This window comes from Cydia strobilella, chromosome 11, assembly GCF_947568885.1.
Source record: "Cydia strobilella chromosome 11, ilCydStro3.1, whole genome shotgun sequence".
Classification (NCBI taxonomy): Eukaryota; Metazoa; Arthropoda; class Insecta; order Lepidoptera; family Tortricidae; genus Cydia; species Cydia strobilella.
Genome location: NC_086051.1, coordinates 6,454,314 through 6,477,805, shown reverse-complemented (window position 1 = coordinate 6,477,805; position 23,492 = coordinate 6,454,314). Strand labels below are relative to the sequence as shown.

The window sequence follows — 23,492 nt, the reverse complement described above, 5'->3', positions numbered from 1 at the left end:
TGAAATATATGCCAAGATACACGGTAACCACATAATAGTAGATTGTACCACAAGGGCATATAGCAATCCCTTTTTTACCGGAGGCAATTTATTGGTCCGAGCGCAGCGAGGCCCAATAGAGTCGAGGATAAAAATGAACATTTATGCCTGAATTATACACTGTGCTTTTCAATTCGATTGTGAGTAAAATATACATACAAAAATATTTAAAAAAAATATTTGTTATTTTACCGTATTTATTCAAGACTAAAGAAAATCGTACTATTTGAATAAATTGCCTCGGATGAAAATGGATCGCTTTATGCCCTTATTGTACAATCTACTATTTCACTAACTTGAAACGCCGTAATATTGAAAGAGGGACTTGAGGTATACAGGAGATTTATGTTTAAATTTTTTATTTATCCTCGAACAGGCGCGGTAAACTTGAAACAAAAGGTATTAGGTAATTTACGAACCTATAATAACACACCAAAAAAAACTTATTCTTTTTTTTTCATACGGAAAGGGTCATGGTACGTAGGAATAACATTATACATTTACGAAAAGAAATAACTGCACTAAAACTATATTTATTGAATACACTTGCATTAAATAAATCGAAGGTACAAAGGTAACTGCGTTGCATACGACAAGCCGGCGATCCGGTCACTCTTTCGAAATCTTGATATACACGAATATGGTATCTGAAATACAATAAAATATATTTAAACCGACGCATAATTAAGCGACGTCCTAATCTTAATCCATCGTGGTATTACAAAAAAGGGAAAATGGCTATAATGCTCATTCCTTAAATTCCAGGTCACAGAATAAATAATAGTACTATGTATAGAGAAGATTCACTCTCTAACAAAACGCGTCTATTACGACAGATATGATCGCAAGGTGGCGCAAGCGCGAGCACGCGTCCGTTCCGTAAGCGGTGCGCGGCAGCTACTATGGCTAGACACCAAAATTGGTGTGGGCCGCATGTACTTGTAGCGACGCGACGAAATCGCGGAGTGAGCCACGCCTGGCCAGGTTAACTCTGGCCAGACCAGTCGTCAAATGCACGAAGCAGTGCCGGCCCGAGTCCTTGATCAGGGTAGAGCGAAATCGGCTTTTGTCGCCCTTCGTTGAAGCTTTTTACCCAAAAGCAAAACGAACCGTATTTTGGGCCTGCGTCACACTCGCGTCTTGAGCGGCCGCTCAACTCGCTCTCCTGGCACGAAGGTTTGATATTGGACTGTAGCCGAGCGCGTTAGTTAACGTCTTTGGCGGTTTTGGTTAGCAAAATAAAAACACTAGGTATAACGTCAGTACCTCACCTCATTCGTTTAACAAACGGCGACCAGCTCGGAGATGCTGCAGGGTCTCGTACAGCATCTCTTCATGTTATTCCGGAACTCCCAGCTTCTTATTGTCTCCGCCTCGCGAGGGTCCAAAGCGGGGTGCATGTACTCTGAAAAATAAATAGTGGATTAAATTAGGACCTTTGTACTTAGATTAGATCATACCGGGTGTTTCCTGTAACAGGAGCATTAAATTAAGCTCAGCTCAGGAGTACAGCCTACACTCCTCAAACTGACCAACATTTGTTCAGCAACTTTAAAAAAAAACTTGTATTTTGATTTTCATTACACTTTAAAGTTTATTCTAAGACGCAATGTATTGCAACATTTGTTATGTTTTAAGGGTGACAAGCAACGTCAAACACACAGATGGCAGCGTACATTGAAAATAATATTTAATTAGTATGAAAAAGGTATAATCTAAAAATCTCATAATTTTAAAAAGTTGCTGAAATGTTGGTCAGTTTGAGGCATACAGCCTCCAGTTTAATATTGTATTGTTTCTTGTATACAAAAGGTAATTACGAATCTATATCAGTCCGTTAACTCTGAGAATGACCTTCGGATTTTAGAAAGATACATCGGCGGTAACACGCGAAGGTGAGACTGCTGTTCTGCTTTCTTATTAGCTCACAAAAAGTTTTAAACTTAAGGATACCTTATTGTCTCAACGTAAAATAAGCCCTAATTTAATGACATTACTTATGCTTAATATTCGGTTGATGACTATATTGCGATTTGACTTTTTGTCATAATCTAAATAAAATACAATCAGAATTTAAAATTCGTCCGGAGATAATTTGAAAACAGAACGTCACACCGTCATTTACTACTTCTGGCGGAAATTATAAAGAGTTGTTAATACCAGTCACATATTTCAATTCATATGGTAAAATTATAAAAAAAATCAAATTCGGGAAATCTATGAATCTTAATATTTTTCTTAATAATGTATTTTTTGAAATTCCTGTTATTTCTATCACCCTTGTGTTGGTCTTGAATTTTATTAAAATTTTTACAATTATCACGTTTCTTAAAAATTTCCGCTTCTTTTCAAAAATATTTATACACTTTATATATATATGATTGCTCCTGATTGACCATTTATAGAAATACCCTTTTGAGACGAGTCCCCATTCAATTAATTGCCGAAAAATATAAAATTAAATATTTACCTACTAGTTATGGTGGTATTAACTACTCTATATTAAGGCTGAAAAGACGACTGCAGTCTTTGGGTGTTTGATTGCAACTAAATCAGGTGAGACACTGTCATTTTCTATTACGCGATTACCTCCGATTTTACCCGAAAAACTAATGTCATTCTGAGAGTTAACGGACTGTATATAATTAAAACCTGGAAAACATGACGAATATGAAACTTCATTAGCACAGAATTTGTTAATTTCTTAGTTTCGCATAGAATGAAATATAATCCCTGAGCTAGCTGGTGTTCTTGAATGTTAGTGAAATGGAAAGCAGCATAGGTACCTATTTGACGATACAAGCGTTCGTAGAAGAAAAACTAAATGAGTGTCTTGGAACACTCACTGGGTTGGAACGAAGTTAAGAAAGAGTGGGTGACGTTTTCATGTTCATTTATGTTCAGTTATGTTCATGTTCTTCGTGTCTGTCATCCTCATCCTTATTTTCATTCTGCTTCTTTCTCAATCGTATGGGCTGTGACGGCTAAATTTTACACATTTTCTCGCCTAGCCCCCTCCCCCCCATCGGCTAACCGTCCGTTAAGGAATTTCGTTTTAAAAAAGAATAAAAATGCATCAAATTAAATTAAAATTAAATAGGAATTTAAAAAAATGCGTTTATTTTCAGACAACTCATAGGTCCAAATTAAAGGCGTATAGTAGGATTAAAGGCGCATTTGATTATTACTGTACCTAACAACTACTTAGACACCTCGACGTTTTGGTTTGCTAAATATAGGTACAATAATGTAAGTAAACGAAGTCTAGAGTCCCCGGCAAGCTCGGCCGAATTGCACCTTCCCATACAAACGTAGTTCCGCTCTCATTTTAAAACTACGTGTTGGATTGTAATGAAACTTTGCATATACAATGAAATGAGGTATATTTAGGTCTCTAATTAGTTTATATAGCTCCCGTTTATAAAACAAATGAAATAGAGCAAAAACAAGTTTTGTATGAAAAACTTTAATTCGTTGTATTTTTTTAACTATGGTATCTGAAGCTACATAAACTAGTTACAGATATAGATATACCCAGGGACCGGACAACCCTTTCCGCGATAAAACCCTTTCAATGGGCGACACTTAAACACGGCTAACACATTGAAAGACTTTCCCTTTTGAACTGCAAGCCCATTCATACCCTTACCTTTGACTAACCCTTACCGAAAAGCTAACCAAAAATAAGGCTAGCTCTTAATAAGGGTTACCCTTATCTTTAAGCGCTTTTTATAAAGGTTTCCCTTTGCGTGAAAGAGACAGGATTAGTATATATCTACGGTAGTGTATGAAAAGGAAAGAAAATACGTGCCTAGTCAAAGAACGCCGCCGTCGCCGCCGACGATCGCTCGGATTCGAAGTAATGTGTGCTTTATGAACAAGGTAGACGACTTAAATTAGCACGCTTATATGCTAAAAGGGAAGCCCTTTATAAGGCTAACCCTTATAAGCAATATGCAAGGTGTTGGTGAGCGGATGATAAGGGTTTTGTAAGGGTATTTGGGCTACCGATTACTCAAATGTGGTAGCTTTATATAAGGGTTTTTAAAACCAAAACAAAGGGTTTCGTCTGGCAAAGGGTATGGTGAGTTAAGCCTTATGCAATACCCTTATAAAACCCCGATAAGGGATATCGGGCCGGTCCCTGGATATACCTTATCCTCTTGTAAGTACAAAGTTTCAGAGCAATCTAGCTAGTCGTTTTAAAATGAGGGTCATTCAGAAAAGGTAATTTTAATACCAATTTGATATCCACGCTTGTACTTGTTTAGTTGTTCGAGTGTAATAATATTTTGTTGGAATTAAATTGTTTTATATTTTACGTTTCGGAATATGTCTGCTGTTTACTGGGTCCAAAGTCTTTTCGTGGTCTTGTTTTTTAACCAGTCTGTCACGCTTCTATTTTTGTCTTTCATCAAATAAATAAAAAAAGTTGAGTGCTATTGCATGTCTTTCTAGCTGTAGATTATAATTATCTTGAGAAATATTAAAAACTACACCCTATACAAAAACCTCCACTCCGTCACATTTTTTGGGGACAAAAAACAAGACAACGAAAAGAATTTTGACCCACTTACCTACCCACTATCACAGTCATTGGTCAATGAAAAAGTTATCCCGGATCATGTACACAAGTAGTGATAAACAAGTATTACACAGTGTGAATGATGGGTGATAAACTGTAGTAAATACTGTAGGTATCTAATTGATAGCGGTTCAGTGCGTATTTAAAAAATATGTTCTGTTGAGTGGGTCGAGACGCGGCTTACCTACTGTCTCATTCCACGCTTTACCGCTATGTAATAGAATCGATCTAAGGCTGCGTCTTACGTAGGCGAATAACTCGCGAACGCAAAGCGGCGCGGCGCGACGCGGCGGCCCACGCGGCGGCCGGCGAGGAAGAAAGAAAGAAACAAACCGTTGATACGTATGAAAGTGTCCTAGGTGAGCGTTCTTCGCGCAAATGCGAAGCGGCGCGGCGCGATGCGATGGCCTTGTCCGAAGTGGGCGCGTCTATAATACACGTGCACGCCTGCACGGGTTTGATGCTAGAAAGATATCGACCTTTTTCTTATTTAATATAGATTTTTGTATTGTGTGCTATTGTCGTGAATTTTAAGAAATAAAAATAAAATAACTAGTGGCTCTGTGAGCTTTTGTAGACCTCGCGATAAGCTTCATAACCCCTAAGATGAAAAATATAAAAATAATAATTCTTAATTAGTTGAACACACAATACTCACAGCACAGCGAACTCACAATAGTCTTAAGTGCCATTGACGTTACAGGCACTTAAGTCCTTTATCTCAATATAGAAATAAATAGGAAACGATAAAAAAATAGATCTAACTACCAAACCGGCTCACAAAATTTGTGTCGTTTTCAATCAAAAAACCACATTGTCGCTTGCCATAAGGACGCTCTGACAGGTTATTCGTATAAAGTTACAATCCAATTTCGTCCTTATCTTAAGCGACAATGTGGTACCTTTTGATTGAAAACGTCACATTTCACGAAAATCTATTAAGAAATGCGACCTGCAGATGAGAACATCCGGACAATCGGAAACGGACACCTTCGCTAACTAACGCTCTTTCAATAAACGACACTAGGGGCTCTGTGAGCTGTAGACCTCGCAATTAGCCTAAAAAATGTAATAATAATAAATAATTACTTTTTCGAGTCATTATCACAGCGAACTCACAATAGTCGTAAGTGCCTTATAATATACGTTATTGGCGCTTCCTTTATGCCAATTTCCATGCATCTGAATATTTTTTATTTCTTTTCCCTATAGATTACAGTAAAACCTATAAAAAATCAAATGTGAGTCGACAAATCAAATCAAATCCGGTATTTTACATGCGCCACGCTTCTAGCCGAGTCGTATTCGCGTCAAAAAATCAAATGGATTGATCGCGCCCGCGACGCGTCTCGCCGCGTCGCGCCGCCCGACGTTCGCGTGCAAATCGCGCCGCTTCGCCCCGCGTCGCGTTTGCAACGAGATCGCTTACGTAGGACACCTCTATGGGAATCAAAGGATTGATTTAGCCGCTTCGCTTCGCGTTCGCGCGTCGTTCGCCTACGTAAGACGATACGTAAGCTTATTCTGTATCGACTCGGCATGATGGAGTGTGGAAGCGCCATAAACGTAAAATTCGTATGAAATATGTTAAACGTATATGTATAACATAATGTTATAATAACATGCTAATAATATATAGCAGCGCTGCTAACTGCACTAGCTTAGATGGATTCTACAGTTTATACCTACCTACACGGTGGCCAAAAAATAAGCGCATTCTCGTTGCCAGGGAGGTTTTGGGATTATACTGAGCAACTTTTACTATGGGACCAACCCCGAAATCGCAAAAAATTTTTTGGCTGTTTCATACATTTTGGCTGGTGGTCCATTTTTCATGGGAGGGTAAATTTTGGGACCGCCGCGTCTTAAAAGTTGCTCAGTATAATCCCAAAACCTCCCTGGCAACGGGAATGCACTTATTTTTTAGCCAACCTGTATAATAGCTAGTTGGCTTGCCCTGACGCCCCGGTCACGAAACGCATGCTCGGAGCGTACACGGTTGATGTAAGCACAGAATAAATAATAGTATGTACTACCGTACAGAAAGGAAACTTCCTACAAAACCGAAGTTTGACAGCGGTTCAGGGACGAATCATGTGGTCCCTTTCTAATACATGGCACTATTCCTTTTGGCTATTTAGGGTTGTCAAAATTCAAGTCCTTATCTGTGGTCGTGCACGCAAAGGGACGCGGCGTCAGATTCGGGGTGGTATCGGGCGTACACACGGTTCACAATGTTCACATTCGGTACCTAAAAAATGGGTAAAAGTAAAAGGTATTTACAAACTTATCGCTACAAATATTGCAATCAGGGACCGAACAACCCTTTCCGCGATAAAAGCCTTTCAATGGGCGTCACACTGTTAACACATTGAAAGACTTTCCAGTTTGAACTGCAAGCCCACAAGCCCCTTCAAGCCCATATATTCATTTGACTACCCCTAACCGAAAAGCTTAGCCAAAAATAAGGGTTACCCTTATCATTAAGCGCTTTTTTATAAAGCTTTCCCTTTAGTAAGGTCGTAGTTCAGCCTTACGTGAAAGAGACAGGATTAGTATATCTAGTCAAAGAACGCCGCCGCTGCCACCGACGATCGCTCGCCGGATTCGAAGTAATGTTTGCTTTATGAACAAGGTAGACGATTTAAATTAGCACGCTTATATGCCAAAAAGGGAAGCCCTTTATAAGGCTAACCCTTACAAGGGATATGCAAGGTGTTGGTGAGCGGATGATAAGGGGTTTGTAAGGGGCTAGCGATTACTCAAATGGGTTAGGTTTATACCTATATAAGGGCTTTAAAAGCAAAATGAAAGGGTTTCGTCTGGCAAAGGGTATGGTGAGTTAAGCCTACAAACCCATACAAAACCTGTAAAGGATAGCGGGCCGGTCCCTGCTCGAAAATCGGTGGAAAAAGGCGAAATGCTAATTTTCGAAATACGAGCGATATAAGTTGGGAATCTAGTGGTATTGACCACTCGTTTTCAATTCTATTAGCAGAATTGAAATGCCTAGTAGTGGAGATATTATTGAACGAAATGCACGAAATGCGTATATTGTGCGTAAGTAACTGATAATCACTTTAATCAGTAGACTTTTCACATAAATATTATGCAGTTGAAAAAAGATATTGCTATATTTTTTTAAGATAATAGTTGAATAATAATGCGAGATAGTTTGATTATCGTTTTCCTTAAAAACATTCAAGTATAGATACACAATAAATATTTCAACAGTAAGATTAAACTGATTAAAAGAAGCTTATGAAATAGAAAAAAATAACTAGAAAGTGCGGGTCAGAACACGCAAAATGGAGGGATTGGAGGGTTCCGTGTGAATACAAAGGAAAAACTTCTGGGTGAGACTAGGCCACAGCTAAAGTGATGATGATGAAATAAAAATACAAACTGTGCTTTTAACTTTCTTATTGTAACGGATTCATGAAATAAAATAGCTTATTCAGCGGTTGAGAGAAACCCCACACTAGCTACTCCTGAGGGTCGGGCGGGTCTAGTCAACTCTATGGCTGCTGCTCGACGCAACGTTGGCGCAATGCGCAACGACACCATTTTCAATAGCGCTGACTAGACTACGACGCTCAAAAGTCTCTCTTATGTGGTCTCTCTTAAGCGTATAATAAAGGTTGTTCGTAGTGCATAATTAATTCTATCGTATTTTCACGGAAACGTACAAACGAGTTTTGGTGCACAATTATTTTCTATCGTATTTTCACGGAAACGTACGAACGAGTCTTGATATTTCAATCAAGTAGCATGACAAATACAAACGTTTCCGAAAAAGTACGATGGAAAACTATTATGGACTACATCTGTAACAGACAAGGTCGACCGGGATAAATGCAACTATATGGTGTTATTGCGTCTATATGAGCTCTTTTTTTAAACAACGTGAATCTCAAGTGCTCCCGTCATCTAGGGATAAAAGCCTTAGCTACTTGGAAATAAAACGTAACATAGAGAGCATTTCTAATTTCGACCAATCGTATTCGAGAAATAGATAACAGACTCAATAAATCCTTAGTTGCATTTACCCCGGTTGACCTTACTTATTAATATTTGTAGGGATAAATCACTTGCCCATAGGATACTCCCCGATCCTGCCGTACATAGGACATAGAGTGGTCTGTACGGTGTGAGTCAACGAGCTAACGCAGCTGAGGAACGCGAGGTCCGAATGTGCTGACGTCACGATATGTGTAGACGCGAAATTTGAGCTGCAAGCGACCAGTAACGCTAGGAGGAGTTTCCCCATCATCTTGACTAGTTCCTGTGGAATAGAAATAAATACTTAATAAGTAAGTATACCTACTTAGAACTTCTTTAGCCAATACGTGGAATGGACACAATGAACAATAGACATTTTAACTGTTCTCGTCATAATTAGGTACAGATTCTTATCTAGTATGAGTTTATGAGGAAGAAGTAACAGCTGCTGGCGTGTATTTTTAGAGATTATTGGGACTTAAGTACCTACTATTATAACGTTTATTTTTTTATTTTTTAATGTTACTTTATTTACGTCTCAGAACTTTCACAATAATATTTGTTACATAAATAGGTCTGAATCAATTAATATTATTCTTGATATTTTTATAGATATGGTGGGAATATTCTCTGTAAACGGGTGAGTCTCGGTAGTCCAGTTGGTAGAGCGGCGAGCTGGTATCCCAGTCATGAAAAATAAATTACAAGTGGACGGCGTTAATCAAACTTCTTAGATAAATAAATAATTACTTAGTCTGCAAACCTTACATCGCAATAAACAAAATATGAAACGTCTGTCCGAATACTTCACTTCACTCACATAAACATAAGAGGGACGCTTTAGCTATGTTATGCCGATAACACACATACCTCGCGCGTCCAATAATGATCCTTCTGACAGTTCTTTTTATATGCAGCAGCTGTCACGTAAAATGTTTGTAGACATTTTTAGAGTTCCGTACCTCAAAAGGAAAAAACGGAACCCTTATAGGATCATTTTTTTGACAGTCCGCCCGTGTGTCTGTCAGGACCCTTTATCTGGGACGCGTGGAGGTATTGAGTTGAAATTAAAACCATATACTCAAGTCTACAGTCCCTAGAAGCTGTCAAAAAATCAAATTTCTAAGTGAACGTAAAAAATGGATGCGGCCCTTTATGCCGCAAAAAGCGTAAATTTTGACACTCAAGGGAATAAAAATTGATAGGGTACTTCACGTTCACCTAGAACTATGAAATTTAGCAAGTAGTATCGTCTTACACTACAAATACAGGGAAAAATCTCAGAACTGTAAATTTGTAAAAATAAAAAGGAAAAATAGTTAAATTTGTACGTAATCCTTGATGGGCGAGTCCAACTCGGACCTGGTCGGTTTTTTTGAAGTAGATATGTATATCGCATGAATTTATTTAGAAATGTAACACATTTCTTTAAACATATTTCTTAGTTATTTTTTAAATTAAGCCTATCCTAAAGCGAATTGGAGGAAATGTTATAGGGATCAATTATCATTCGACGCGTGAAGGAGATTCACCACACAGTTGTCAATTGTACGTAGTGCAGTGCAACAACCCGCTCGCGCGCTCTTATATAGCGTACAAAAGTCCACTTGTGCTCGTGAGAGATAGACGCGATCACGCGAATGTCGCGGTAACAAGGGTCAGCGTTCACATGTGTTTACACTGTTTACTAGCGTCTATCATAACAATAACAAACCTTAACACAAAGTAGTAAAGGCCGTTTCCGATTAGACGTTTTTACGCCAAAGAGAAACTTTAAAATTGAAAAACTTAAAAGTACGTAGCTCATCTTGAGTTATGTAGAGCTTACACACAGATCTATTCTAACTATTTATTTAATTGGTTGTAAATTCTATAAAACAATCTTGATTGATTGATAAGACTGATTGATTAAGAAGGTCGTTATTTGAAAATAACGACCTTCTTCTCGACCTCTACGTTGTGCCTCAAAATTGAGATCTTTAATTTTAAACTTTAATTTTAAGTTTTAGTTTTAAGTGTCCATTGTATACCCGAATTGGGTTACCGTTGAAACTCACATGTATCACACCACATAACACCTCTGTAACACGGTTGTACAATAAAGAAATATCTTATCTTATCTTATCTTATCTTAAACGACTTGGTAATTAAACTTAAGGCGTTCCTTAATATTTAGGTACCTAACTATTTTAAACAGTGTTTGTATATTTTTAGAAACGCTAGCTAATAACGAATTCTCTCAATTAGAATCTGTATGCTAGGTTGATTTTTTTCAATATAGGTTAGTACCTATATTGAAAAAAAATACTATAGGTTAATATACTATAGTTAGTATGTACTATGTACATATATCCAATATAATAAAATTAAGAAACAACTGCATAAGAGGTTAAGGTTAATTCTTACCTTTTGTTTATTGGAACTAATCCTCCCGGATATTTTGTTTAGGTACCTACTTTGGAAAATTACCGTCGTTCTGTTTACGTCCTACACATATGACTGTTTATCACAAGGGATTAAAGGTGATATTTTACTGATATAATAGGGCAATTCGCTAAATGGTTATTTACTTATATTTATCTGCTGGTTTGAATTGGTTCAAAATACAAATACAAAATAAATAGTTTATTTCAAGAAAAATATTACAGCATTTACAATTTATACTGACCCCCATACTAGGCAAAGCCTGTCCCGTGACCCGTAAGGGAAATCATACGATGTGATGGATTAAATTTTTGGATAACTGTAACTTTTCTGACCCCAATCAGGAAATTCCAAAAAAACATCAACCAGTATTTTAAAGATTCATGTATGTTTTTGCATACCTACTAACTTATTCTACATGCTTTGTTTTTTTTTTTTTTTACTTTGGCTCTCTCCCTTAAAATAGTTAAATTTGTACGTAATCCTTGATGGGCGAGTCCAAAAAAACATCAACCAGTATTTTAAAGATTCATGTATGTTTTTGCATACCTACTAACTTATTCTACATGCTTTGTTTTTTTTTTTTTTTTTTTTTACTTTGGCTCTCTCCCTTAGTAGTCATAATTTTGTTTGATGAGCTTGCACCTAGTGTTAGTAAATTGGTAACTGTATTTAGTACCCTAAGAGTAGTTTAAGTGTAGTATATTTCCATTACATGTTTTAGTGAGAGCTTTTTTTTTGTTATTAAAAAAAGGCAAGCATTTGACCGCAATCTCACCTGATGGTAAGTGCCGATGCAGTCTAGGATGGATCATGCTTACCTAAAAGATGTCTATTCACTCTTGATTTAAAAAGATCCAAGTTATAGTGGACTGGGAATATATTTGCAGGAAGTGAATTCCACTCCTTAGCCGTTCGCATGATAAAGCTGGATGCATAGCGCTTAGTACGAATCAGTGGCAGAGTAACGACGTAAGGGTGAAACGTAAGTCCGCGTCTAGTCCCACGGTGGCAGAATGGAGATGGGGGGATTAAATTATGTAATCCCATCGCACACTCCCCGAAATGTATCCTGTAGAACACCGATAAACAAGCTACCTTTCTACGGTGTTCAAGGCTCTGCAGTCTAGCCTCTACTAATCCCGCATCTCCAATAAGCTTCCTAGCGCGTTTGTCTATGGAATCTAAGGCGGCTAACTGATATTTGGCGGACCCATCCCAAAGGTGGCTGCAGTACTCCATACACGACCGGACTTGAGCTACGTAAAGCAGAAGAAGCTGCCCCGGTGTGAAGTACCGCTTGACCTTAGAGAGGACGCCCAATCGTCTAGCTGCAGATTTGGCCAGAGATTCAATAAACGCCCCAAAGCTCAGGTTAGACGAGATACTCGTGCCAAGTAGCTGAAGATGGTTGGATATCGGTACGGATACATCCCGGAAAGTAGGAGTCAGGCCGAAAGGACTCCGTTTCGCAGAGAACAGACACGCCTGCGTTTTGGTTGCGTTGAATTTGACCAGGTTAGCGTCGCCCCGATCGGACACTGTCTTAAGTGTCATATTCAGACGGTCCACCATAGCTTGTCGACAAGATTGGACCTCATCTTTTTTGGCCCGAGCATTGGAGAGGTATCTGTCCACGACAGTGCTATCATCGGCATATCCAAAAGTATCTGGGACTAGCATGTCGTTGATATGTAGCAGAAATAAGGTCGCGGACAGAACTGAGCCCTGAGGAACGCCGGCGTTAATAGTCCATTGGTCAGATGTGTAGCCATCTAACACCACCCGAATGGAACGTTCGCTCAGGAAATTCTCAATCCAGTTGCACAGGCCAACTGGTATCCCATATGCTGGAAGCTTGCTCACCAAACTTACGTGCCAGACCCGGTCGAATGCTTTAGAGACATCGAGAGATACCGCAAGGGCTTCACCGTGCCTCTCAATTGCCTCGCTCCAAAGATGAGTAGCATGCACCAGAAGATCTCCAGTCGAACGACCCCCGCGGAAGCCATACTGAGAGTCGCTGAGTAAATCGTTATTCTCTAGGTATGATAGGAGCCGCTTGTTCAGTACACGCTCCATAATCTTGCAGAGTATGGAAGTGACTGAGATTGGACGGTAATTAGCTGGGTCTGAACGACTGCCTTTTTTGGGCACAGGTTGCACGTTTGCAAGCTTCCAACACGAAGGTACTACGCCAGTTTCGAGCGACAGGCGGTACAGGCGTGTTAATATTGGGGACAACTCGGCTGCACAGTTTCGCAAGACAATAGCAGGGATTCCGTCGGGACCGTTAAGGAAATAAGTGAATGTCCTTAATGTGTATTTGTAAACTCATCTCCTGCTCACTTATTTCTGTTTGCTTTCCAAATAAAAATAAATAAATACATGTCAACATATTTTATTTATTTTATAAGTATACTAGCTGTTGCCCGCGACTTCGTACGCTTGGATTTGTATGTTGGTGGTTATACCTATATGTTACGGGTAATGTTAGAAGGTTGATTAAATTTAAGTTTACCCGGGTATAACTACTGTTACCCAAGCCTTTTGGGTAAAGTCCGAAAATTCGGGGTTTACTCATACACAACTAGGTCTACCCAAAACTTTTGTTGTTTTTCAATTTTGCGGACTTTAAAAAGGCTTGGGTAAAACTAGTTATACCCGGGTAAACTTAAGTTTAATCAAACTTCTAACATTACCCGTGAGCCCGTAACATATATTCTACATGAGCATAGAACATTATGCAGCAAAAGATAGCAGTAGGGACGGTTTCAAGCCCCTAAGTGAAAAAAATTGTTCTCGATATAATCCCTCTCAAGACTCTCAACCCCCCTATCAAATAAAAAAAAAATTCACTTCCACATTTAAAATACTGTTTGCGCCCGATGCAAACTTTATTTTAATAACCCTTTTCTCACCAATTTAGGGGATTAAGTAATACAAACTTTCAATAAAAGCCATTTTAACTCCCTTAGGGAATAGATTTCTAAAAAACGCTGAAGTCCCTTTTCGTATTTTCTATTATTGTGTCTTTACGACATTTCAAGTACACTATGTATTTACAAAAAATTTCGTTCCCGATGCAAACTTTTAACCCTTTTTCCACCAACTTAGGGAATTAATTTTTAAAAACGGTGATATCAGTTTTCGTCTATTTTAATATAATGCCCTTTTACCAAATTTCAAGTTCCTAGCTGAATTTGAAATTTGGTAAAAGACCAATGCTGAATTGACCACATATAAACTTCTATCCCTTTTTTAACCCCCTTAGGAGTTGAATTATCTAGAACGTTGAAATTACTTTTTAGGGTTCCGTACCCAAAGGGTAAAAACGGGACCCTATTACTAAGACTCCGCTGTCCGTCTGTCTTTCCGTCTGTCCCCAGGCTGTATCTCGTGATCTGTGATAGCTAGACAGTTAAATTTTCACAGATGATGTATTTCGGTTGCCGCCATAACAACAAATCCTAAAAACAGAATAAAATATAGATTTAAGTGGGGCTCCCATACAACAAACGTGATTTTTGACCGAAGTTAAGCAACGTCAGGCGGGGTCAGTACTTGGATGGGTGACCGTTTTTATAGTTAATGGTACGGAACCCTTCGTGTGTGAGTCCGACTCGCACTTGGCCGGTTTTTTTGTAATCTTATATTATGCCTTTCTAAGAAGTTGAGAGATGAGACCCAAGTGGCGTCGTGACCTGCGGGAAGGCATGGCAAAGCACGACGATCTTTGGTTGGACCACCTTAAGCAGAAAAGAATTCGCAGAGCTGCTGGACCACTCCAGGAGTCAAGACACATCTGTGATCGGTGTGGCAAGAAATGTCGATTGGCCATTGGTCTATACAGTCACCGCAGTCGATGTAGACTGTAGACTACCTCCTCAAAATACCTCCAGTCGCAACTATCACCTGTAAAGATGCTGTGGCCAATGATGATAAAGCATCTGTAATGGACAAGTTTTGGGAACAAATCAAATTATTTTATTAAATATTTTGATTTCTGTTTTTTAAAGTAGTCACACTACTATATATAAATTAAAAACTGTAATAGATGTCATATATTAAAGAAAAAGTGACGAAGCCCTCCAGTGGTGAAGGCCGGATTCGAACCGGCGTCTTTAGCTATCGCGGCTAACGCTATGAACCCCTAGGCCACCCCGCCACGGCGGTGCCCGTCCGAATTTCTCGACTATATGCCATCTTAGTAAGACTAGGCGTCTTTGACCAGCTCTAAGGGCAAGCAGTGCCTGTAATGGATTCAAACTTTCAACCCCTATTTAGCCCTTTTAGAGGATGAATTTTGAAATGTTGAAAATTACTTTTCTTGTATTCTAGTAATATGTCCATATTAAGTCCATACACAAGGTTTCAAGTCCCGCACTCAAAATAATGTTTGATCTCCATGCAAACTTTCAACCCCTTTTTCACCACCTTAGGGGATGAATTTCCAAAAACACTGGAATTAGTTTTATTTTAATAAAATAACTTTTTTCAGTTTCAAGTCCCTAGCTCAAAATAAAACTTGGACCCTATACAAACTTTCATCCCCTTAGGGGTTGTACACATTACAAATGTAACCTGGTGTGCAAATTTCAACTTTCTAGCATTTGTAGTTTCGGCTCTGCGTTTATGAGTCAGTCAGTCAGTAAGTCAATCAGTCAGGACACACGCTTAAATAGATATTAAGCTAGATAATTTAATCGTAATGCTCTTAGTTCGCTATTTCATTGTTAGTAGATATGTGATCTTTTTGCCGCAAGTAAAAACATTTATAAAACAACCCAGAGTTCCATAATTTTTTCTACGTATTTTTTTTGTTAGCTTAATAATTATTATATTTAAATCCAGCTCACCTGGTATTCTGACGTTCTGACGAAAGGGTCAACGCTTTAATGAAGTCCGCGAAAAAACACCGAAGCTTTTATAGTCAAAGGGTAAATAAAATATTTCACAGGCTATTAAAATCACTTCAATCAGTCCTTGTTTGCTCACAGATTTTAATACGGAAAGTTGAGAAGCAATTTCGCTTCGTAATTTCGTTGATTGAATATTCTACTTCTCACTTTGTTTTGCAGTGCAGGGACCTCTCGACAAAGCCGTGCGGTTCCTAATGAAGTTAACACGCTCTAAAAATATAGAGTAAACATGTTATTAATATGAACGGGAGCAACGTTTATCGGCCTCTAGTTTTTTTATCAACTGACCTATAAGCGTTATGAATATCTGCAGAGTTTAGTACTCTGTCACTTTAGACGGCAAATGTGAGTGCATTATGATACTAGGTGGGCGCGTCATGAGAGCTAAAGCGACAAGGAGGTAAATGTGTCTAATTATTCATGATGCGGATTTTACTAGGGAGTAATTATTGTTTGGTTACGGTCTGGTGGCGTCTGTCTCTCTTAGTTCTGCCCGTTCTGGGCGTACACTTATATTCTGTACGTTGTTTATAGTCTGTACGTTGTGGGCTTATACAGTTTAGATTCAAATTATAGCATAATTATATCCTTGAAATTATTATATATTATTATATATATCGAAACTACTTGGTATTTTTAAGCTTAAATACCTATTTGTTTCCTTGACTCGTATTTTGAACAAATGTACCTATCAAAGAGAATATATAGGATAGAGGGTTAGTTGTTCAAAAACTGATGAGAAAGTTGCATTTCATCCACATGTGGGGCAAAGTAATCAAATGCAAATTTTGAGTTGTTTGCTTATGTCGGCTGGTAGAATTGACTTTTAAATGACGATTTTGCATGATAAATATTTAATATCATTCATTTTGAATTGATTCGCTTTGATTTTGTTTGACATTTAACAGTTGCTATTTTCCTTGTGTTGGTGTGGTGAAAAATGACACTGATCGCTACGCTCGTGGTTCAATTATGGAATCTTTCGCTTGCTCGGGTATCAATATTAGCACGAGAGGTTAAACAACAACTTTGCCCCTTTGTAAAACAGATAACTATTATAGTATTTCTTGAGGATACTTTCAATTAACAATTTAGGCAAAAATATCGTTATTTATGGATTGGGGAGTTTATATATCAGAATGGAAATTGTGTAACAAATCCATTTAAACCCAAATTTCAATTGCTTATCGTAAATAAATTAAAAAATCGTACTTAGAACGTAAAATGCTCTAGTGCAGAAACGTATGATTTTTTGCACACCTTTGAGAACAACGAAAACCCTCTTTCAGAGCACGAGAAAAGGGTATTTGACTATTAGTCAAATCAGTTTCTTTTTTCGAACTGTCAAAACGATTTGATTAAATAATATGGGATTTATATAAAACACTAGCATGTGACGTCACGATCAAATTACGAACTCGACTATACGAGTTTTAAAATAGAAATTGTGTCTTAAAATAACTGCTGTCTACGTTTCTCTATTAATCTTCTGGTGCTTTATTTCTTCCATCGTGTAAAATAATTTATTTTAAATACAGTCAAATACCCTAATGTAAGATTTATTTTAAGGGTCTTTATTGCCGAGTCATGGTATGTTGTGATTAGGAGTGAAGGTAGGTAATGTAGGTATTTAGAACTATAGACAAAATTACACTAATGTAGTCCAAGTCCTCAGGAGCCAGCGTAAAGCCCGGTTCACATTTGTCTACTGAATACCTATAGTTTCCCCTTTAAGAGTGCACTGACGGTCCGCCGGACGATATCGGCCTGTCGGTTACAACAAAAGTTTTACATATCCGAACAACTGACAGGCCGATATCGTAACTGACAGGCGGACTGATAGTCAGTGGGCCCCTTTAGTTTGGTGTTTTGGTCACGTGTGACACTGAAGGTTTCAGCGGATAAATAAGTGATAACTTTGACACATACATAGCGGACAAATCACATGTACCAATCATTATGTTCTATTTTGGTTTCAAAGATTATCTTTAGTCGGCCCCGAGACAGATTTTTATTGCGCAAAAAAAACATCAGGCCCCACTAACAAATAGTAGCGCCTGATGATTTTTTTACAATAAGTATTACTTTCACATTTACAATAATTATATTAATTTTTAACAAACAGAAACGTCTGCGAACGATGCTATTCAGCTTAGAATAAATTTAAAAGTGGAATTACTGCCTTGGGTGAGACTTGAACTCACGAACTCTACTGGATCGGTACTCCAGCGCTCTGCCAACTGAGCCACCAAGACCTCATCCATAGTCAGCAAATCTTCCCACTATAAGTAATTTTTCCACTTTTAAATTTACAATAATTGTTTATTGTTTTCATAATCATGAGCCATCTGCGGTATCTGCCAAATATATAATTAAATGTATATTGGGCCAATGTCAAAATACCAAATCAGACACCGATATATTTCTGTCTTGTTACAATGTTGCAGATTTCTATTACCACAGTATCCACGTGTAAACGCACCACGTGTTTTGTACGGACATTGCAAGGGAAGGGAAATTAGCTGTTTTTATTTTACCCGTCTAAGGCAAAGTCAAAAGTAGATTTGAACTGATTAGCAGGTAGTCAGATAGGGTTGCCATGTAAAAAAATGGAACATCCTGACAAAGGTCCGGACATCAACCTAAAAATCCTGACATTTCCGGGATAATTTCTATTGCGAAGTCTTAACTCGCCACCATATGCTGCAGCAGGATTTCAGCAATAATGGTACCATTTACTTTTTTTCGAAAAACCATCAACTTTTGGGTTATTTAGACTAAGAATCACGAGTACTATTGAATGAGACAAAGAACAAAAGTGTCGCCAGTTTTCATACAAATTTTGGGTGTCAGTTTGTAACGGTCCATACAAAATGTACTTATGTGAAAATGCGTTACAAAACGGAAATTTTTTTGGGGATTTTATTTTATTTTATTTTATTCGATAGTCCTCGTGGTTCTGAGTAGAAATAACCCAAAAGTTGATGGATTTTCGAAAAAAAGTACATGGGACACTTTTAAGTGAAAATGCCCAGCTACAACATAACCTTCTCTCAACTCCACACTTTTAACCAGCTTTTAGTGGATAGTTGAGGGTTCTAAAAAACTTACACTCTCCAAGTCCCCCAGCAATCCTGACAAAGGACCAAAAGTCCTGACATTTCAGGCACCCTATTAGCAGGTAGAAAGTTAGGATGGTATTCCATCTGTCTAAGATCTTGGTCCAATGTGTATTTGCGTCTCTAATTTTGCTTAATGAGAGAGTGAGACGCAATGCAAATTGGACAGATGAAATACCACCCTTAGTGACAAAAATACTAACTCCCTTATTTATAAATCTTTATTTAGTTAAATTATGTTTTATCCCTTTCTTACAAATACATAAGTCAAAATGACAGATAAAGACAAACGATTCAGGAAATTCGGGCCAGTAACGCGTTTATGAATAACGTCATAAGCGTTTCTGCAATTTTAGGCTCATAAGCTCTTACATTTAAACCGATATCAAAAAAGGACGGTAGGTTCATTATTTAAACGTTTAAATTAAATGTATTAACTATCAAGAAGCACTTACTGGGATGAAAAAACTTCATTTTTGAATAAAATATTTTTCACCACCAACTGGTAAAGGCCCTCTTGATTGTTGTAATCGGATGCAAATTTTGAATTCGGACGTAGAATTGACTCCAATAATGATTTTAATTGATAATTATTTTATTACGTTCATTTGGATTTGATTTGGTTTGATTTTATAAGTACCTACCTATTTCGTCGCGTTGGTGTGGTGAAAAATTTTGTGTTACACTCGGAGGCAAACGGCGCGATTCGGGAAACGAATTAGATATTCACTGGGTATGAAATAGTAAAGATATGTGATGTCCCACGGGTAAAGGTACCTTATGGCAGTTGGAGCTTACGCCACATATTATATCTTACGCTATTATTAACGCCGCTCCAATTCATATTGGATGGCGCTTACGTCACATAGCGCCGCAATAATTTGCGACGCTATGCGACGTAAGCGCCAGCCGCCATAATGTACCTTTTACAGTGAAATGTCACATATCTTTACTATTCATTTCTCGAATCTCGCCGCGAGTTTGTTTAACCCTCGTGCCTTAAAACCCTTGCAACGCCCAAGATTCCTTTTCTCGAACCACTCGCTACGCTCGTGGTTCAATTTTGGCATCTTTCGCTTGCTCGGGTATATTAGCTCGAGCGGTTAAACAACAACTTTGCCCCCTTGTAAAACAAAACTATTTTTTAAGTTTGCTCGGTCACACAGATACGTATATTATTCAGGCCAATGCCAGTACGTATTTGATATCGTAGACTAGGTTAATACCTAGGACCTATGACAACCTATATTACCTCGAAAACACATTTGCTCTTGGAATGACTGATAACTGATAAGATTACATTTGTTACTCGAATGTTCACGTCAAGTTTCATGTAATCATGTCATTTCATTTCATCGAGTGGTTTTAAAATGAGCGAGTAACTTCGATTGTATGGAGGCCGCTACGCCGGTTCGTGTGAATCTTAATACAAATAAATGCATGGAATTGGAATGTCGTGTGTCATGTGTAAAGTCTACCCACGCCCAGAGTCTACAGGGCATCCGACTAGTAAATATGAACGCCTTATAGAATTTTAACTTTACGATGCCTAATAAAGTCACGAGTATTATTTTTTATGAGGAGTAGGTAGTTACACAAAATTGCCAATACCACCCATTCATAATTTATTGAAACAGGACAATTAGTACGAATTATCTCAAATGATTTTTTCGCCCAAACCCTGAGCTGTTAAACAAAAGGCATTGTTTCTTTTGTGCGCCGCGGTGGCTACCTCATTTCTCATCAGTGTAAAGGATCACGCCCGTTTAAAAGGCAATTTTAGCTGTAAAGGTAACTGTACAGTGTACACTACACTTTTTTTTGATTTGGGAATATTTATGTTATTTCTACACAGGAAAAATTCCATAAATTAATCGATACACAATTCGTTCCGCCCATTTCGTTACCGTCATACAAAGTCTATGAAAAATGGTAACGGACTGGAAATAAAAATCTCGGGACACTTTTATCACTTGGGACATCTTGGGATACATTTTTGCGAGTTATCAAAGCCCACTCCATCAAAGCCTCGATGATCCGCCAATGCCGAGGTTATAACACGTTTCTCTATCAGAATCATTCAAGATCACTTATGACGAAGAATGTAAATATAGCCATTTATATCTAGTAATTAAAATACGACCTTAATTAAAGTTTCTAATTTAAGTTTTGCATTGGATATGACCTCCCGGTCATATAAACATCCGGTTAGGTATTCGAAATTACGTAAATCGGTGTTTAATTTTGTTTATTTAATTGTTTAGGTTAAACGTATCTCGTTTTACTATCACCCAAACTAAAATAAAACCATATTAAGTATTATTCTTATTATTGTATATATTTTAATACAATTAACCATCGACTTGTGTTTTCCTAAATCACAGACATACCATCCGGTATGATAGTGCTGTGGGCTAAATTGTTTATCAAATATCAAATGTCTGAATTGTTTGAAGTTAGTGACACATTGACATACTAACATGACGTGTAATGAATCGATATTCTCAACAACTTCGGTATTTGAAAAATGTCCGTCCTATCGTCCTATCCTATTTACGAATATAATGTTTACTAATTGTATAATTGATGTTAATGAGGTGTCCAAGGAATTTCTACCCAAAAGAAAAGTATAAACAATAAGTACCTACTTATTAACCAGACCAGACAGACAGGGATTTCAGTTAGGTATGTGCCATATTAATGGATCTAAATTTAAGGCCCTTTATTTAGGGTTCCATAGTTAACTAGGAACCTTTATAGCATCACCATGTCCGTCTGTCTGTCGTTATACTTCACTTCAGCTTGTTAGTAAACCATCGCAAGCGCGGACTTCTGGCCGAAGGGTGTGGTATTTCGGCGGTTCCGTGGGAATCTGCCGAATCGTGTACCGCAACAGAAAACTGTGTCGCGAACATGAGTTTTTTAGCTTATGAAAATTTTATTGGATATATATATTATGTTAGTTTGTAACGTGTGCCTATCTATAGACCTGAGGCCCACTGACTATCAGTCCGCCGGACGATATCGGCCTGTAAGTTGTTCGGAACTATAAATTTTTTGTTCTAACTGACAGGCCAATATCGTCCGGCGGACTGATAGTCAGTGCCCCTTTAGTTGCCAGAAAACAAATGATTTTCGATTTCTGTGACCGTTAGGGCTCGAAAGCTGCAATTTGGCATGGATATTTAAAGCAATTAAATTTATACACAGGTACAAAATTGAAACCGTTAAACATTAAAAATTACCAATATTCAGGTCTAAACTACGGTTATTATTTAACGATTTACACCATATAATACTTCAAGAATCTGTTTAAAAAAGTTGTTTTTTCGTGGTATCTTAACTAGTCCCAAATTCGTCCGGCATTAAATAACCGAAAATACCTGAACTGTTTCAAAAATAGGTAGTACATACATTACGATACAAGTGCGAAAAATAGGAAATTCGAAACGAGTGGCGATAAATTAAAACACGACCGAAGGGAGTGTTTTAAATCGACACGAGTTGCAAATTACCTATTCGCACATGTATCGTACAACGTTTTACAGTACATATCTCCCTTTAAATTTTCGACATAGTTTCGTAATGTGCTAATTATCGCACTAGTGCGGTAAAGTACTGTATATACTGTAAAAGATTATAAAGTTCGAGTCGCCCTCACGGTATCACAGTACAGTCGAGTCGCCATCAGATATATCGGTGCGGCCAAGCCTCTCACAAATATCTGAACACGCCTCTATTGTCAAGGCGTTAGAGTGCGTGTTCAGATATTGTGAACACCTTGGCCGCTCCGATAGATCTGATAATGACCTAAAGATTCATCTTTGAAGTAAATAAATTAGTAAATAATTCATTTATTTTACTTCAAATTAGTTGTTTTCTCACAACCATGATGTACATTTAAAAATATTTTTTTTCTCCACACCAGCTCGTAATGGCTTTCTTTTTCTTCAAAAAGTGATAAGAAACTTGCATTTTATCCGCAAGAGGTACAAAGTAATTTGATGTAAATTTTGAGTCGTTCCCTCAAGTTGGCTGATAGAATTGACTTTTAACTAGCGATCTAGTGATTTTGAATCATAATCATTTAATAGCGTTCATTTAGATAAAAGATAAAAGATATTTATTTTTAGGTTCGATTTTTAATGTTATACCTACACTACATTTGGATTCGATTTTTAATGTTATACCTACCTACAGTTAGTATTTTCCTCGCTAAGGTGTGTTGAAAAAATATTGTGTTTTACTCGATAGTAAAGTTTGTTTAACCGTCGTGGCTTGAAATTATTAGCAGGAGAGGTTAAACAACAACTTTGTAAAAGAAATAACGAAAGTATTACAAATTAGAGCCACAAAATTAGAAATAGACTCGTTGTCAATGTTAGGTACTCTTAGTCTCTT

The 23,492-nt window shown here is 37.7% G+C and overlaps 1 protein-coding gene and 1 non-coding gene across 2 annotated transcripts; both read right to left on the bottom strand.

Annotated features, from left to right (window-relative positions):
* Positions 1 to 1,304: 1,304 nt before the first annotated feature.
* LOC134745461 (uncharacterized) lies at positions 1,305 to 16,301 on the bottom strand. The gene is made up of 3 exons (XM_063679506.1): positions 15,910 to 16,301; positions 8,720 to 8,909; positions 1,305 to 1,444 (listed from the first exon to the last, which is right to left on the bottom strand). The coding sequence occupies exons 2-3, from the start codon at positions 8,895 to 8,897 to the stop codon at positions 1,320 to 1,322; spliced, it is 303 nt and encodes a 100-aa protein (XP_063535576.1). The 5' UTR covers positions 8,898 to 8,909; positions 15,910 to 16,301; the 3' UTR covers positions 1,305 to 1,319.
* A 1,850-nt stretch (positions 16,302 to 18,151) lies between these two features.
* On the bottom strand, positions 18,152 to 18,227 carry Trnag-acc (transfer RNA glycine (anticodon ACC)). Its single transcript has one exon. It is a non-coding gene; the product is annotated as a tRNA-Gly (tRNA).
* Between the last annotated feature and the right edge of the window lie 5,265 nt (positions 18,228 to 23,492).

Coding starts and splice junctions, on each gene's coding strand:
- LOC134745461 (XM_063679506.1), bottom strand. CDS start 8,897: ATGATGGGGAAACTCCTCCTAGCGTTACTGGTCGCTTGCAGCTCAAAT. Junction 1,445..8,719: donor GATCGGGGAGTATCCTATGG/GCAAGTGATTTA, acceptor TTTATTTTTCAG/AGTACATGCACCCCGCTTTG.